The sequence below is a fragment of the Lynx canadensis genome, chromosome B1 (assembly GCF_007474595.2).
Source record: "Lynx canadensis isolate LIC74 chromosome B1, mLynCan4.pri.v2, whole genome shotgun sequence".
Classification (NCBI taxonomy): domain Eukaryota; kingdom Metazoa; phylum Chordata; class Mammalia; order Carnivora; family Felidae; genus Lynx; species Lynx canadensis.
This window is the reverse complement of record NC_044306.2, coordinates 105878561-105897160: the sequence shown is the minus strand read 5'-3', so window position 1 is coordinate 105897160 and position 18600 is coordinate 105878561. Positions and strand designations below refer to the sequence as shown.

Genomic DNA, 18600 nt, shown 5'->3' with positions numbered 1-18600 from the left:
AAGTATCGATAACTCTTTATAATAAATCCCTTCCAGAAAAACAGCCTCTTCCTGCCATCTTCCTGATATAGTTTATCTCTAAACTATTTCTTGCAGAGATGACTGTTTTCTAAAAATCTAAAGGATGTTTGACAAGCAGAATTCCAGACATAAACAAAACTTTGTGCTAACAAAGGCATTTACTCATACCCAGGAGAAATCTTAAATTGGCATGCAATTTTTGTGCCTTTTCTTAAATTGGCATGCAATTTTTTCTCCCCATAAACTTATTGTTTCTTTAAGAATCAGTATTAAAATGAAGCCCAGTGGAAGCTTTAAAATGCCAAATATCCATGCTCTTTCCTGCATGATAAATTATTTGGGGCTCTCGGATTCTGGCTTCACAGAAAACAGACATTTCAACCATATCCCTTTCTAAGGGGAATACCTTCCGTCTCCTCATTTCTCTAAAAATAACTGGAGAAAATTTTATGTAATGTACACATAGAGGTTAGCCTATTCATTTTCTCTTAGTCCCATTTGCCAATATCAATCTGAAAACAATAATAAATATGATAAATACTTTTCTTGTCCTTGTTTATTTCATTTGGCCTTATGTATTTTAAAGTCAAGAGGCAGCTAGAAAAATATCTAAAGTAAAGTCTTTTCAGCGAACTCCCACTGTCATTACTGATCATGTCTCTCTGAAGCGTGGCATATCGAGTTCGCTCCAGAAAGCCCTGCAGGAAGGTCTGCCTCTTGTTTCATGCTAGATGTGCAGACATTTAAAAATCATGGTCAGATGGAAGAATCAGTACTTGCCATCTTAAACTCAGTTGTGTTTCCAAATGTTTATGTTACAATTATATATGACATTTACCTTTGGAAGAAAATTTTTTATCTCTTTTTATGGAAACTAATTTTTTTCCCAGTTCTGTAGTGGTATAATTTACATGCATTAAAAGTAACCAATTTTAAATGAAAATTCTGATGAATTTTGACAATTGTACACAGTTGTGTAACCACCACAACATTCTGTCTCAAAAACAAAACCAAAAAAACCCCACTTGTGTCTCCCTAAAAAGTTTCTCCACCCATGTGCCTTTGCAGTCAATGCCCCTCCCCCATCCTCAGTCACAGGAAACTACTTTCTGGTACCATAGTTTTGCTTTTCTAGAATTTCATATAAATGGAAGAGTAAAATGTGCAGTCTTGTGCATTTGACTTCTTTCACTTAAGATAATGCTTTTGAGATTCATCCATGTTACTATGTATATCAATATTTTATGAAGTTGATTTTTTAAAAGGATAAACATATCTTCTCATCAGTTACATAAAAATTAAATAGCTTCATTTTAACTTTAGTTTCATCAGAAGCATTTTTCTGAATAATTTTGCATAGATGTATATTCTTACGCATATTCAAATATTTTCAGTGTTGAAACTGACAAAAAATAAAACTGAAGCTTTATGGATGGTTATTTGAATGTGTGTGTCTATGATTAGGTGGTTGTTTTACATACATACACACATTAAACACATTCAAACACACACACATAGGACAGTTTATTCAGACCCAAGAATAAGTGTAGGTAAAGACAGAGTTCAGAAACCACAATCTAACAATTTTCTGACCACTGATTAATTATATTATACCTTTTACTGACTATGCGAACAATTACATGTCTATTTTTTCAGTTTGTCTTATTAATGCTGGTCATGCTATTAAAAGCAAACAATATGATTGAATACAATTCTTAAAAATAAAATTCAGAAAAGAATGCTTTCAGTTGATCTAAGAAAGGAACTAATTCTCTTTTCTTTTTTCACATTATAATGGTCATACTTCCTATCCTCACAAAGACTTTTTTTTCAATTTTTAAATGCATTATTGAATTTTTATCTCATAAAAGCTGTTATTTTAAAAAATACTTTACTAATATTGAGATATGAAGCTATTTAGGTACTTTTATACAGATTGTCTTACTTGACCCTTATAAGACCCTGATAGCTAAGTATTTTTCCCCCACTACACAAATAAGAAAACTAAGTCTCAGCTTAGATATTTTTGTTCACATTCATACAACTGATAAGTGTTAGAAATAAAATCCTGATCCTAGAATTTACCTGACTCTAAACACCATGTTCAAGAAAGCTTTACTCTACTACGGATTTCAAGTAATGGAACATTTTCCCCCAAATAAGTTTTAGATTTTGTTACACATTTCTTTTAAGTTGTGATTTTCAAAGTGTACTGAATCAGAACCTCTGGGATAGGGTTCGATTCTCTGTGTTTTAACAAGACCTCCAGGTTAGTCTAACGCATGCTAAAGTGTGAGAACCACTGTTTTAGGTCAAGCTTGTGAAGAGCGTTTTTATTTTGTATATCATAGATTACTATGTTTCATTCCTCACAGGTACCCATGGGTATAGATAAAATGTTCATAGTTTGGTTAAGATATAATCTAGAAACACTGCCTCTTTCAATTCATTGTTTTAGACAATTTTGCTATTGACAGAGTTATTTTAACAAATTTTCTGTTGTGTTGATATACTAGATTTAAGCACAATATTAAATAGAGCTTGTCAGAGAGATAAGAAAATTCAAAATTTAATACAGATGGCAACATGACATTATTACTAAGCAAAATCAGAAAGTAATTTCTCCAAGTGAGAGAAATGTTATAAGGCCATGTCTGAAGACCATTGCTAGCTATTATTGACCTAGAGTATAATTCACAGGTCCCGCTCCATCAGAATGTATAATGATATAAACCACATTAGAGCAGAGAAGTGGAAACTAGAGCCTTAAGAAGACTGAATACATGGACCAGAAATATTTTAATAGTATGATTTTATAAACACAATTACAATTACAGCAAGCATGTGGTTAAATTTTAGACAAACTGAACTCAGATTGTCTTTTTCTTGTAGCAACCTAATCTGTACCCTTTAGCTCATAATTTAGGCTCTAAAACACTAAGTTTACAGTCTATGACATTGCTCATTTTGGAAAAAAAATCATACTCTTGATCCCCAATAGTCACAGATCCATATGGGCACTTGTGATATGCCATTCTCTCTCCAAATTGCAAATTTTATGTTATATCACTAAGAAAGGACACAATTTTTTTCCAAAAACCTATTTTTGATATCACATTTTTAAGTAAGCATATTCAAATTTAAACAAACGTGTTGAAAGTTTAAATTCTGTCTCAAATTTAATCAGCTTTCATAGGCCTTAGGAAGAACTTATAGGAGAACTCAGCTACATGATTTTAGTGATGTAATATCTTCTATTAAATAATGATGTCTTTCATTCATATAATGCTTTATTAATACCAAAATATCTTCAGGTTCAATATATCTTTTCATCCCCAGAGAAAGTCTATGAAATAAGCAAGGCAGGCGACTTTCCACCAAAAAAGCCAAGCTAAAAGCCAAGTCACAGACCAAATCAGTGATTGAGATGAGGTCAAAAACCAGTTCTCCTAGTCCCTGCAACAAGCCTTTTCTCACATCACACTTAATTCCATTTTTCCAATATGCTTCTTTTAAAATGCTGATTATCTATTCAGTTTAATTCAAGGAGTACTAATATGTATCTGTTTGGATCATTACAATACTTAGTATATTAATGACTTTGAAATGCTAATAGTAGGAGTCTGTTTTCATTTAATTAATTTCTAAACCTCTATTGTCTTTTCAGGAACCACTGCTTTGTATTTGTTCCTGGTTATGCATCCTTCCATCTTTAGTAACTCCCCCAGCCCAAAAACCTTTGAGGAGGTACAGTTCTTTAATAGAAATAACTACCACAGGGGGATTGATTGGTAAGATGGGTTATTAGTATAAATCTAAAAGTATATATACTATGCACAGTATAAAAATTAGTGCTAATATTTATAAACATAGAAGCTTGTAGCCACAAATAAAAGTTATCCTCTGTACCTTGGATACAGAGGTATCCTCTGTACCTTGGATACAGAGGTATCCTCTGTACCTTGTTATGGGACTCATTGCTTCAAGAGGCCCACATGTAATCTGAATTTGCATTAATTATCTTTGATGGTTATTACAGATACAAAGTTAGAGAAATACTGTAACACCCAGAAATTTCATTCCTCTCTCTTCTTAAAATACTTTCATAGCTTTCTCTTCCTGTGCACTTTGCATTAAAGTGATGCTACAGTCCCTCTATATATTTGTTTTATTTTGCTTTGGCATTTTAGGTTAAACAAATAAATAAATAGAACTAGAAATTTGTGTATATTTCATGAATAATGAAATAAATGAAATAAGTGAAATAAAGCTATCAGCAATATTTAATTTTTGGTCTTGAATTGAAATAAGAACTATATCAACCATGCAAGGAAAATAGTTAAATTAAAAATAAAAGTTAAAATGTCAAATACATACAAAATATAATAATATAGTAGGAATATATGTTGCAAATTAACATGCTAATCACAAAATATATCTGCAAGTCTTGCTGTTAAGGTGGAAATTCTAGGCAGAAAGTGATATGAAAGAATGGAATTTTTATAATAATTCTAGGGCATGAGCATAAACATTTTGCATGTATTTTAGCATAAAGGGTTGTTATATATTAACTTCTGTTGTCAAATTGCATGATCTCAATTTCATAAGTATCACCCCCCCTCAAGAGTTGCTTGTGTGTGGTCCAAATGGAAAGAAAAGAAATGAGTTGAGGATAATTTGAGCACCTACTAGGAATTACATATATTCTAACTGCAATATATTTCACTGCCAACTCTTCAAACAAGGCTTGATATTGATTAATTGTATGGTGTTAAATAACAACTGTGAGAACCAAGAAAGCATCAACCACTTCAGCTGCTATTTGACCACTGACTCAAATATATATGCCTGTGTACAGTAGAATAAAAATATGTTAACATTAGGACTAAAGGGAGTGATTAAAAGCTGCTTTAAAAGTTGGGGGGGGGTGGGCGTGCCTGCATGGCTCAGTCGGTAAAGCGTCCGACTCTTGATCTCAGCTCAGGTCTTGATCCCAGGGTGGTGAGCTCAAGCCCCACACTGGGCTCCACTCTGGGTGTGAGGCCTACTTTAAAAAAAGAAAAAAGTGGAGAGGAATGCAATACTTGAACTCCCTGGGATTTAAGAATATCTCTAAGAATAGGGGTGCCTGGGTGGCTGAGTCAGTTAAGCGTCTGACTCTTAGTTTAGGCTCAGGTCATGATCTCACAGTTCGTGAGTTTCAGCCCCACATCTGGCTCCTCGCTGACAGTGCAGAGCCTGCTTGGGATTCTCTCTCTCCCTCTCTCTCTACCCCTCCCCTGCTCACTCTCTCTGTCTCTCTCTAAATAAATAAATAAATAAACTTAAAAAAAAGAATATCTGTAAGAATAATCAATTTTTAAAAAGTTATTCAGAAGTCAGTAATGTATATAAGGCACTATAACAGGACAAAAAGTCCCTTAAGCAGTTTACAAAAAGATGACATAAATAAGTAGAAAGCTAATGATTTTAAGTGCAACTCACTAAAAACACCTCAAATGCAAACACTTTTGCATTGACAAATTATATGTTTATAAAAGACAACACAAATAACAAAAGTACCTGCAAATGTCAGTCTATTATCAGTAACTCTGGCTTTGCTGTCAATGATGTCAGATGTATTCACGGTCCTCAGGCTGGCCGTGTCTCTCTGTGAAGTGTCAGCACCTCCATAGTCCCTTTGGGACCACAGAGCCATAAAGTGGAAGAGTTTGATAGTAGGTCTCAGCATGCCAAGGTGGCTTACAGAATTAACACAGGCACAGTGAGTCTGGATCCATGGGAACTGCTTTTCCTAGAAAACTGGGGAAAACCAGGGCTGCCTTAACTGACAGGCAACCTAAACACAAGCTGAGGACAAAAGCAAAGTAGGGCAGATGAAAATGAGAACACTCCATCTTTGGTAAAATAGCCAACATTTACAATCAGGAGATCAAGAGAAATGTTGATTCATACAGACACTTAAATTTTATATTCTGTGGTTTGGTATTATTTTTTATAATTACATGGGGATGAAGTGAAGGCTTGGACTGGTACTTGGGGAGCCCTAAAATCCTGTTAGCACTTAGAACTTCTAAATGTCTTGATCTAGCTGTGAGTTAAATCACTTAGAAATACTCACAGTCAACCCAAGTAACAAATAAATGTGGAATATTGCAAAAATCACATCTTTCAGTAAAAAAAGATGGTGAGATATTATGAAAGTAGCCAAGCTTAAACGAGGCAGGCATTCACTTTTAACTAGAGTGGTTTACACTCTAGTTTGCTCACCAGTTCTTTACATAATCTGAATTCATATTCCCCAGATGTTACCTATTTGTACCCTGAAAATATGAAGCTGAATTCTTATTTACCTGTTCATCAGACATTTTACAAGTGCCTCTAAGTGCCAGCCACTACACTAGAAAAATGTGGGCATACTGGCAAACAAGAACTGGCCCCTGCTTTTTCCATGAGCCTCTGGGGCCAGGCAAAATCAATACATTATATGTCCAAGATCCAGAACTGCGTGAAGAGGTTTTTAAGGTCTAAACTGTTATAGGTATAGAGAGGACTGCTGGGAAAGTGGGACCATTTTTAGAAACTAAAAGTTACTCAGAATTCAATACCTTCTGCCCTTCTTTTGTGATTTTCTGAGCCTTTCTCAGAATAAGCAAGGCTGAGACAAGCTTGGACCAAATAAGGTATCACTAGACACTTGGGATAACCTTAGCATCTCTGGAACCAGGGTGAGCATCTAACTTAAGAAATATCTTAAAATGTGGCACTTTCTACAAATAGACTATACACCAAAACAGCAGATCAAACTTTCCAGAAATTTTTATATATCTGTTTCCCCCTAAAAGGATGCCAGAATGACATATCACCAAGGCAATTTCCAGAAAACATAAAAGGATTTCTTTACTGCCCTGAGTTTCAAGACATCACTTTGTTGTACCAGCCAAACTTTGCAATATGTTAACAACTGGAATCCTACCAGAAGCTTTATCGTGTGAGGTGACTAAAAGAAAACAACGTACTGCATAAAGAAGTCATCACAGAAATGCTAATGACTCTCTTGCTCAGTAACTACTGAACTACCCTATCTTGGTAGCCCAAAGTCATGATGGCTTATGAACTGAAGAGGGTGGGAGTGGAGGATGAAGCCATTATGATCAAATGTAAGAAACCCTAGAAGTTAAATTTGCACGTGCTCTCCAAAAAAGGCTCTTTTTCCTTTAAAAGTTGTCCCTTAGTCCCTCAGAAATATCTGTTATCACATGCTGAATCAGTTTATATTTGACAGCTTTTGTACAGATGAGACATTATACAAATTCTGTTTTGTCTTACATTTCTGTGCGTAAGGCTTTAGCTATTCCTATGTTCATTCTGCTGGTGATTTACATTCTCACCCCACTTAAGGATATAGGACCTGACCTTGGGAAATTTGATAGGATTTTATATTTAGAAATATGTACATACTTTTTAAAATTTTATGAATATTCTAAAGAATATAAATGGCTCTAAATGGAAAAAATGTTAAGCAAATAGGCAATGTTTACACCAGATTTGTTCTGCACTTAAACATTTTATAGTTGAATGCAACCACAGCACCACATTAGTGAGAAGGAAATTATTTCACTTGTGATGAAGTTAAAAACATTTTGTCTAAGTCCTTTTAGAATGTCTTTGAACTGAACATATCATCTGTTTTGATCAAATTTTCCTTTTGGTTCAGCACTCACACATTTTTTTCTGTAAAGTATTTCTGCATTTAGATACATTTTATATAGTTAGGATGATTATTGTTCCAGTTTGATCATTCTGTGTCTACATTTTTGCTATCTCCCATACCTTTTTTTTTTTCTGATAGTAAGCAAAACAAAAAGAAAATGTATTTAGAAAAGCATTCTCAAAATACATTATTAGTGTTCTATACACGTTTCCCTTGCAAACTGTATAGAACAGATGCCTTATAGAAAAAGGCTTTTGTTTAGGAAACAAATGATTTGTGGGATACCTGTGACATCTACAGTCACCAGAGTATGAGTATAAACCAGTCTTATTTTGAGAAATATTTCTTTTCTAGGTATATGGATTTCTTCCCAGTCCCATCTAATGTCACCACTGACTTTCTGTTTGAAAAGAGTGCCAATTACTTCCACTCAGAGGAAGCTCCTAAAAGAGCAGCTTCTCTGGTCCCGAAAGCAAAGATCATTACCATCCTCATTGACCCCTCAGACCGAGCATATTCCTGGTATCAGGTAAGAAAAATACAGACAGAATCTAACAGGTAAGAAGGGGACTATGAAGAAGGGGAGATGGTTTGCAGCAATAGCAACCACCTCAGGTCTCAATAAAAGAGTAGATTTGCTAGTTTTATATCTGCATAAAAGTGGATAAAGTTTTCTTTGTTTCTGGAGATACTTTCTCAAGTTTTTTTTTTTTAATTTTGCACTAATTGAATAAAATATATTAATGAAGTGAAAATATAACAAAATATTATGTATTTGGATGTGCATATGTGCTTCTACACATCTGCATTTTGAAAAAAATAGACTAAGGGCCCCATTTCCTTGGAAACTATAAAGTTAAGATAAATGTGAAATGCTGTATTCAGAAACTCCTTATCTGTTATTAGACTAGTATTGCTTCTAACCAGAGGTCTACACCAAGACACATAATAATTAAGATGGCAAAAAAGTAGTGATAAAGAGAGAATTTTTAAAGCAGCAAGAGAAAACAGTCATATACAAGGGAAATTCCATAAGTCTATCAGCTGATTTTCAGCAGAAACCTTGTAGGCCAGAAGGGAGTGGCACGATACATTCAGGAAAAAACCTACAACCAAGGTTATCATTCAGAATAGAAGGAGAGATTGTTTCCCCGACAAAAAAAAAAAAAAAAAAAAAAAAAAAAAAAAAAAAGTTAAAGGAATTAATCACCACTAAATCAGCCTTCTGAGAAACATTAAAGAGAATTCTTTGAGTGGAAAGAAAAGGCTATAATCAAGAGTAAGAAAATTATGAAAAGAAAAAAATTTCACAGGTAAATGCAAATGTATAATAAAAATAGTAGATTAATCACTTATAAAACCAGTATACAGGTTAAAGCACAAAAGGACTAAATCAATTATATCCACAAAAATCAGTTAAGGGATTCACAAGATAAAAGGATGTAAAAGTGTGACATCATATACATAAGATGGGGGAAGTAAAAATTTAGTGTTTTTAAGATGGGTCCATACTCGGGGTGCCTGGGTGGCTCAGTCGGTTAGGTGTCCAACTTTGGCTCAGGTCATGATCTCACAGTCCGTGAGTTCGAGCCCCGCGCCAGGCTCCGTGCTGACAGCTCAGAGCCTGGAGGCTGCTTCGGATTCTGTGTCTCCCTCTCTCTCTGACCCTCCCCCGTTCATGCTCTGTCTCTCTCTGTCTCAAAAATAAATAAACATTAAAAAAAAAATTTTTTTTAAAAAGATGGGTCCAAACTCAAGCAATCACCAACTTAATATAGACTGCTATATGCATAAGATGTTATATATGAACCTAATGGTAATCACAAATCAGAAACGTATAGTAGATACCCAAAATGATAAAGAGAAAGGAATCCAAGCATAATAAGAAAGAAAGCCATCAAACCACAAAGGAAGAGGACAAGAGAAGAAAGGAACAGATAAGACCTATAAAAACAATTATAAAACAAGTAACAAAATGGCAATAAGTACATACCTATCAATAATTACTATAAATGTAAATGGACTAAACGGTCCAATCAAAAGACACTGGGTGACTGAATGGATAAAAAAGCAAGACCTATCTATATGCTGCCTGCAAGAAACTCACTTCAGACCTAAAGACACATACAGATTGAAAGTGAAGAGATGGAAAAACATTTACCATGCCAAAAGAAGCAAAAAGAAAGCTAGGGTAGTAATGCTTCTTATATCAGACAAAATAGACTTTAAAACAAAGACTGTAACAAAAGACAAAGAAGGATACCACATAATGACAAAGGTAATAACCAAAACAAAACAACGAAACCAAAAACTCCTTATCTGAAACCCTGCACCTGGGTTGGAACTAAGTCTGCTTCTCTGTACTAAAGTGAATGCACATAGCTCTGATCTTGCAGGTAAGAGTGGTACATTCCATTTCCACTGATAGGATTTCAAACAGATAATTCATGACAATCTATGATATTAGAGAATAAAGTTTCTCAGCACTGGGTCCTTTTGTTATTTAACAAAAGTAGTTTTTCCATATTCAAAAAGGAAGAACAGATTGTCAGGAAAGGTTTTGTGGCTGAGACAGAGTAGGGGAAAGGTCATAATAAAGCAGATGGAATCTTAGCTAGGCAGATTGATAATAATCTGCATAATAGGAAGTGAGACAGCCTGGAAAGCCGAAATCCACAACTCCACACTAAGCATTGACGCCAGACTCCTACAGCCATCCTTTAAATCATAGTATACAGCAAATTGTAAATTGACTGATTAGATTTTGTGCCTTTTACCTTTTCTACCAGGTATCTGGAGAAAAGAGAAATAAGCCTTAATTGACTCAAAGAGAAAAGAAAATTGGAACTTGGCAACCACTTAGCCCCTGAGAAATTGAGAATTTACCATAAAAGGAGGTTTCAAGGCTGTAAGCTAACAAAATGTCCCAAATATTATAAATAAATCACTCTGTACTGGCAAAATGCAGGCCTTAACAAAGTCTAGTAGTGTTTGTAGTGTAGTAATTTGAATCTCAATTGCAGCAAATTTGCTATTCAACTAGATGTGGTAAACATCCACAAACCTACCACTAAGCCTGAATATTTATTGGTCAATTTAGGGAAAAGGTGATTTCTTCAAACCCATGGGCCTCAGCCTGAGCCATTATGAAACACTTTCCTATTTGGATTGCTGCTTTCTGCATTTCTGTACAATAAATGATTCTGATTCATCACAAAGGAAGGTTACCATTAGGTAAAATAATCTTGGCTTTTAGATGCTAGGTAGTATATGATAAAAGCTGTGCATTTCAGATAATGTACATGTCAGAGTTTTAGGTAGTTTTTCCATTTAAAATAGCCAGTAGGGCTTTTCTAATCTAAAACTGCATTCTAGATGGAGCAAAACTGTGGCAGACCAGTAGAGTGCTTGTGTATTATGGATACTCAATGGACATAACAAATGGTTTGCTTATGGGCTGAAAGGGGGGCATTAATGCAACTTTCAAAAGTTTACATTCAGAATAAATATATACACTAAGGAAACAACTCAGTAAAGTTAGTTAAGGAAGCCTATCAATAAGAATTCAGCCTCTGCCAAATAAGTTCTCAAAAATATTCCCTCATCAGTGTCATAAGTTTAAATCCTGATGCTCCAAGCAAACATTTTCATCCCTTATTAATTGCAAAACAAATAACTCTCCAGCAGTGAGTCTCTCCTTCCTTTAGCTTCGAGACTTGTCGCAGAGATTGGTTTTTAATTATTCATGCCTATAGTTCAAGTTAGTTTAATTATCCACCTTTTCATCATAGCATCAGCGATCGCATGAAGACCCTGCAGCTCTGAAGTTCAGCTTTTACGAAGTGATCTCAGCTGGTCCCCGTGCACCCTCCGAGCTTAGAGCCTTGCAGAAGAGATGTTTGATCCCAGGGTGGTATGCCAGCCACATCGAGAGATGGCTTGTTTATTTCCCTCCCTTTCAGGTATTGAGCAATAAGAATTTCCATCATGTTACAATCTCATTAAGTTGATGACTTTGCCTCCAGGATAGAGGAAATTTTTACTCATTAAAACATTACTGGCTTTTACTCTTTAGTTGTAAATAATAAGACTGTGGCAAGGAATAATAGTTAGGCAGAGGTAGACAAACTGTTTAATTTTCTTTCTAAAAGTATTTCAGGATAATTCTCCCTGCTGTATTTTCCAGTGCATACCCTTCCTGATTGTCAAGAACTTCAAAAGCTTCATATCCCTGATTCTTATTCTGTGAATAAAGCTTGAGAACATCTTAACCAAACAAGGCAAATAATGTTTTTCTTAATTAAGTGTCATTATTTCCCTTTGAACCACCTTGCTGAATTTTTCATGAGCTTCTTGCCTTCTTTGCTTCTCTTTTTTGCTAGACATCAACCTAGATTGCAAACTCAGCCCCTCCATTAGATAGCTTAAAGCAGTCCAGTCACATCAGACGTAGTGTATGCTTGTGTATCTAGGACTGTGCTGTCCAGTGTGATAGCTGCTGCCACATCTGGCTATTTAAATTTCTACTAAAAGTATATAAAATTAAAAATTTAGTTGCTCAATGACATTAGCCACATTTTAAATGTTCCATAGCTACCTTTTAGACACCACAGCTATAGAACAATGCCCATAGTCACAGAACATTCTAGGGAACAATGCCAGTCTAGACTGAATAGAAATATTGGAGAAGAGGCATGAGCAGAAGTTGCACTGCACTCTTTGTGGTCCTCCATTATGGCCACCTGTCATTCTATCTTCTGGGCCACACCCCTCCCTCATTAGAGTAACAAGCAAACTCTTCCCCTCAGTCAGTTGAAGAACTTCTGTCCACATTCAGGTTGTCTGGGAGTCTTGTCTTTTTCTCCAAATGGATTATCTTAAGTATTTCTTAAAACTTTACAGTGCTACTCCTTTGAATGGACTCATGGAGAATGACATGTCCTCTGTGTCATTACACCTGGTCTTATTACAACTTTTCTTCTTTTCTACAGTGCTCTTTCCAATCTTGAATGATGTAATCATTGTTTTGCCTGTTGTTGGTGGGGTTTTCTTAAGATTTTTTTTAAGTAATCTCTATACCCAACATGGGGCTTGAACTCACAACCCCAAAATCAACAGTCATATGCTCAACTGACTGAGCCAACCAGGCACACCAGTTTTGCCTATTTTAAACTTGGTTTCCATTTGTGATGTGTAATCACATTTCTTAAGCTCATTTGGTCCCCTCAAATGGCTTTTTTGTTTTCATAGTATTTTGGGGACTTCTCAGATTACAAAACCTAAGTACACTTAATCAGTGTGATTTATTTCTTATTCTAAGTCATTAATGAGATTGGTCTGGTTAAGTCTAACAACAATGTATGCAAATGCCCTCAGTAGAATGTCTCTCATTAACTAAATTCAGAGTGCACAAATTTTTAATTATACAGTTACACATCTATCTTCAATGTGCATTGTCTTTTGTTTTAATTTCTCTGGTAATTTAGTTGCTAATTATTGATGGGCAACAGCTAAGGATGGATCCTGCTACAGTGATGGATGAAGTACAGAAATTTCTAGGAGTCTCTCCTCATTATAATTACTCAGAAGCTTTAACGTAAGTTTATATTCTAATTAACTTATTGAAGTTTCATTAGAGAACTGGTTTTTTAAAAGTTGCAGTTTGGTGATGCAACTATTATGTTGGCTTCTCCTTACGTAACTGATTATTTTCTGATTAGTTTGACATTAACTACTTGGGAATGAACTTTTCAGCAGTGTGGCAAAGAAATGTTCTAAATCCTCTGTTGATTTCTAACTATGAAAGATTTCCCCTAGAAGGAAAGCAGAGAAGCAAAATAATTGTAAATCTTAAAACCAAGAATTAACCCACAAAAGTGGCTACTTAAAAAAAGTCAATAAGTGCTAAACCTGTTTAACAGACAATAGTGGGAACTCTTGCAAGCATGAAGAGGTGATTAACTGGATGGTTTATGAGCCCTGTCTTTTGTGCAATTTTCAAAAATAATGTCATGCAGCAAGAAATCACCCAGTAGGTGACTGAATAGGCAGAAAGAGATATGCTGTTTTACTCTTACACATACTTCCATGTTTTGCTTTTATGTCTTTACCCACTGTGTATCTGACCCTGTCACCTCTCCTTCGAAGGCCACAGCAATTACAGCTCTGGTTTGGTTTTCTTTTGCTGCTCTTTTGTGATTTCCTTAGGTAACTAACACCATCTGGGCCAGGACAAGCATAAGGCAAGAGAGTCATTAGTACTGTAAGAAGGCACTCGTTCTCAGGACCCCGCAAATACCTGACAGTGAGTGCCTCCTGAAATTTTGCCCCCTAGGTAGCTCTCTTACCTGACTCTGGACTCCACTTAGCATTTGAAATAAGACCTCCATCTTTCTTTGTTCATTATAATAGTCAGCAATAATATTCATGAGGGTTGTGTTTGTTCCTATTTCACGTGCTTAGAGCAACTGGAAGATAGAATTGAATGCGCCATGGACCTGACCTACACTATAATACTTTTTTTAAAATTTTTAGACTCATAGACTGAGCCTTAAAGAAACTAAAAAAGACTGTTACGGAATTCTTCCATTGTATTTCTCAGTATAAAACTCACATCTATAGATCAACTGATTTTCTCTTTTCATTGTATACTTTATCTTACAGCAGGTTAGACATTGTGAGTGCCAGGATTCCTTTACCTTTCAGCATCCCTTACAATAAAGATTGGCAGAAAAACATCAAATACTGCTTATGTCTTGCAGAAATCATATGTAGAGACATATGTAAAAAGGACATTTTGCTTTAGAGGACAAAGGAACTTGACTTTTGAGCTTCCTTCCCAAGAGCCATTTTCTTTTCTTATTACTATTAACCTTCTGACCTATGTGTTTTTATACTATGAGTACTATTAGAGCTTTGTGGAGCTTTAGTTCAAGTACTAACACAGACTCTACTAGCCTTAGGTATTTAACTTCCGGCTTGACCTTAAAGAAAGCTGAGTGATTTTAGTTTGCAGTTAGAAATTCAAGTCCACTTTCCCCTTTATATCTTTTTAAGTATCTCTTAGAAAAGAAAGCTTTTATTTTCTAAACAGTTTTCTATTTCAAGTTGGCTTATCTTTGGGTCTTTTTTATACAGCATATAGCAAAGCATTGTATTTCAGAAAAAAAGAAGTGAAGTATTCTATAAAGACATAATTTCTTTTTTTATGGAATGGTCCTTGACCTGCATGCTGTGTATTTGTCCCCTTTGCATCCAGCTCAGCAGCAAGCTTTTTATTCCCCTCTACTGCCTAGAAAAGGGAGTGTAAACCTAAGAGAAGTAATATCAGAGCAACATACTACATACAAAGAACTGTGGATCGCTTTGCACCTGGGATGTACCTGGCTAAAATTGCCCGTTATGTGATTCTCTAGCCTCCTATGGAGCTCAGTGGGTGAAGTAGCAAGATAAGATATGTGTAGTCTCTAAAACCATGGCTTCTCATCTTGCAGGGCTTTCCAAGCTCTTACCCTGCTGATGGAGATAATGTATAGCCATTCAGTTTCTTTTTATATTTTCTTGTCAATCATCAGTTGGCTTTACACATCTTATAAAAATCAGCAGTGTACCTGTTGTAGAATATTTGGAATTTCATGTCGTTGTCTTAGTCTGAATCATCCTTCACCAAGCCTTTTGCAGTTGTTCTGAATCCTGCCCCGATAACTTAATTACTCTTGGTAAAATAACTGTACTGATAGGTTTTTTCTGTGGTGCTTTGGACATATTGAGGATCACTGGGGGTCAAACAAAATGTATGTTCTCAGGAATGTCATTTATTGCTTCAGATTTTTTTCTGCTAGTGATAGTGAAGACTAGATCTTTGGTACTTAAAAAAAATAATTAAAATCCTCTAAGAATGTACTGAACTGCAAGCAGATATGAATTCTCAACTAATCACATAAATCCAGTTTTTTGCACATAGTAGAATAAATGAATTAAACCAGGTCTACACAAAGACTTTACTGAACAGGCTTGGCATGAAAGAGTACTCCAATTTAGGCACTCTATAAACTGATTATCTTCAATATAAAAAAGTCCCTATTTCAAAATTATTTTCAAGAAAAATGTCAATCAGCTTCCATTGTCAAGAGTGTTATTTATTCCTTTCCACAATTGCTAACGAAAGCACTCAAGAGTTCCAAATTTCATACACTCATTGGATAGTCTATGATGCCTTAAAATGACATAGTGCTGTCATCATGAATTTTAAATGACGTACTGAATATGAAAAAAAATCTGATTTTCTTGGTCAGAATGGATGTGATTTAAATAAGCAGTATAAGGTTTAAACAATATAAATAGGAACTTCTCATTCAGTTATGGTAATCAGCATTTTACAATTCTAGTTCAACAAAACCTTATGCCTAAATTGTAAATTGGATTGATATACTGACGTCATTTTAGCTTTCATGTAGTGTGTTACATAGTGTTTTAGAGCCAACTGATCATTTGAGAGAAAGCAGTAAAAATAATGTGTAGCATGGAATTTTGCTACTTTGTATAAAGTAAAATGAAAAGTATAATTTTTTTTATTTTTCCATGAATATATGCTCTAATAGTTCTACCTAGCCATCAATGTTCATGACAAGAGGTTTCACCCTTAGAAATACTAGGTAAGGGGAGCCTGGGTGGCTCAGTCCGTGAGGCGTCTGATTTTGGCTCAGGTCTTGATCTCACAGCTGGTGGGTTCGAGCCCCACATCGGGCTCTGTGCTGACAGCTCAGAGCTGGAGCCTGCTTCGGATTCTGTATCTCCCTCTCTCTCTCGGCCTCTTGCCTGCTCACACACTGTCTCTCTGTCTCTTAAAAATAAATAAATAGGGGGGCGCCTGGGTGGCGCAGTCGGTTAAGCGTCCGACTTCAGCCAGGTCACGATCTCGCGGTCCGTGGGTTCGAGCCCGGCGTCGGGCTCTGGGCTGATGGCTCAGAGCCTGGAGCCTGTTTCCGATTCTGTGTCTCCCTCTCTCTCTGCCCCTCCCCCGTTCATGCTCTGTCTCTCTCTGTCCCAAAAATAAAAAAATAAATAAATAAATAAAATAAAAATAAAAATAAAAATAAAAATAAAAATAAATATTTACAAAAAAAAAAAAGAAAGAAAGAAAGAAAGAAATACTAGTTAAATACCTGAACCTGACATCTTTGTTTCTCAGTTAACCTGTTTGTAAACATAAATGAGACCAGATTGAGTTATATGAATTTTTAATATTAATTTACTGTAAAAACTTTAATAAATGGACAATAAGAATTTGAAGTCCAGGGTTTGGTTCTGTGGATGGGGCTTGACTAAGTCATAAAGAATTGAAGCTGCCTCAAAATTCAAGAAGCACTTCAATTGTTTCTTTTTTTTCAATGTTTATTTATTTATTTTGAGAGACAGAGCATGAGCAGGGAAAGGGCAGAGAGAGAGAGAGAGAGAGAATTCCAATGTGGGGCGTGAGCTTATGAACTGTAAGATAATGACCTGAGCTGAATCAAGAGTCAGACACTTAATGGACTGAGCCACCCAGGGACCCCAAGAAGGACTTCAGTTGTTTCTAATACCATTTCCCTGGCAACCAAATTTATATTCACCAGGAAGTCTTTCCCATCCCATTTTAGATGACTCTTTGTAAAAATATGCCACATTAAAACCTTTTTTAGTAGCAAAAAAAAAAAAAATAGTAGCCACAATAGGGGCGCCGGGGTCATGATCTTGCAGTTAGTTTGAGCCCCATGTTGGGCTCTGTGCAGAGGGCTGGGAGCCTGGAGTCTGCTTCAGATTGTGTGACTCCCTCTCTCTCTGCCCCTCCCCCACTCGTGCTTTGTCTCTGTCTCTCAAAAAATAAATAAATGTTAAAAAAAAAAATTTTCTAAAGTAGCCATGATAGCCAAAATGTGTTGGTTCCCTAGACTACCCATGAAAGAGCATCTAGCAGTGGTAAGTAGTGAAAGAGAAGATAGTCTGCTCCAATTTCCTATGATGAATGAATTTGTTTTTCAGAGTGTTCATAACTTTTCAAAATCAATATGCATGTATATGTTCTACATTTATATGTTTACATATATTGTTTCATACCAACACTAGGTGTGAGAGGTACTATTAGCTCCATTTTTCAGCTAAAAAAAAAAAAAAAAAAAAAAAAAAAAAACGGGCACAGAAAGCTAAGCCAAAAGTCACTCAGCATATAAATTGAGGAGTCAGGACTGAAACTCAGCCAGTCCACTGGAGCCTGCACTTCCAATCTATTAAGCTCTTCGAGTTGGCACGAGAAGCTACAACTAGAGAAAAACAATATTATGAATTTTTATTAATGGATAGTACACCAACAGGAAGTACTTTCTTTAAAAGACTGAAACCTTAAAATGAGCTTTTGAAGTTGTCTCAGACTGTATTATAAAAGAATCCATCTTCAGATGCACAATCACTCTGCATAATAAATGTACAATCACAGTGATATGATTAAGTTAAAATCACACCGAAATACCACTAGAATGGTTATAATCCAAAAGGCAATACCAAATGTTAGCAAGAATGTAGAGAAACTAGAACGCTAATATACTGCTGATAATAATGTATAATAATATGGCAACTTTGGAAGCGCAGTTTTGCAGTTCCTTAAAAATTAAACAGAAGCTTACAAATAATCCAATTCTACTCTTAGGAGTCTACCCTAAGAGAAATGAAAACCTACATCCAACAAAGACTTGTTCACAGAAGCATTATTAATAATAGCCAAAAAATGGAACCAATCCAAATAGCCACCAACCAGTAAATGGATTAACAGAATTTGGCATATCCACACCAGGAAAAAAAAAATGGGGTGGAGGAAGATGTCCAGAAAAGAC

The 18600-nt window shown here is 35.5% G+C and overlaps 1 protein-coding gene across 1 annotated transcript in view; it reads left to right on the top strand.

The window, feature by feature from the left end:
- Window positions 1-18600, top strand: part of NDST3 (N-deacetylase and N-sulfotransferase 3) — a 185950-nt gene that overhangs the window by 154631 nt on the left and 12719 nt on the right. Inside the window, 4 exon segments of the mRNA XM_032592910.1 lie at window positions 3689-3812; window positions 8090-8264; window positions 11527-11697; window positions 13222-13331. Coding sequence (XP_032448801.1) covers window positions 3689-3812; window positions 8090-8264; window positions 11527-11697; window positions 13222-13331 — 580 coding nt within the window.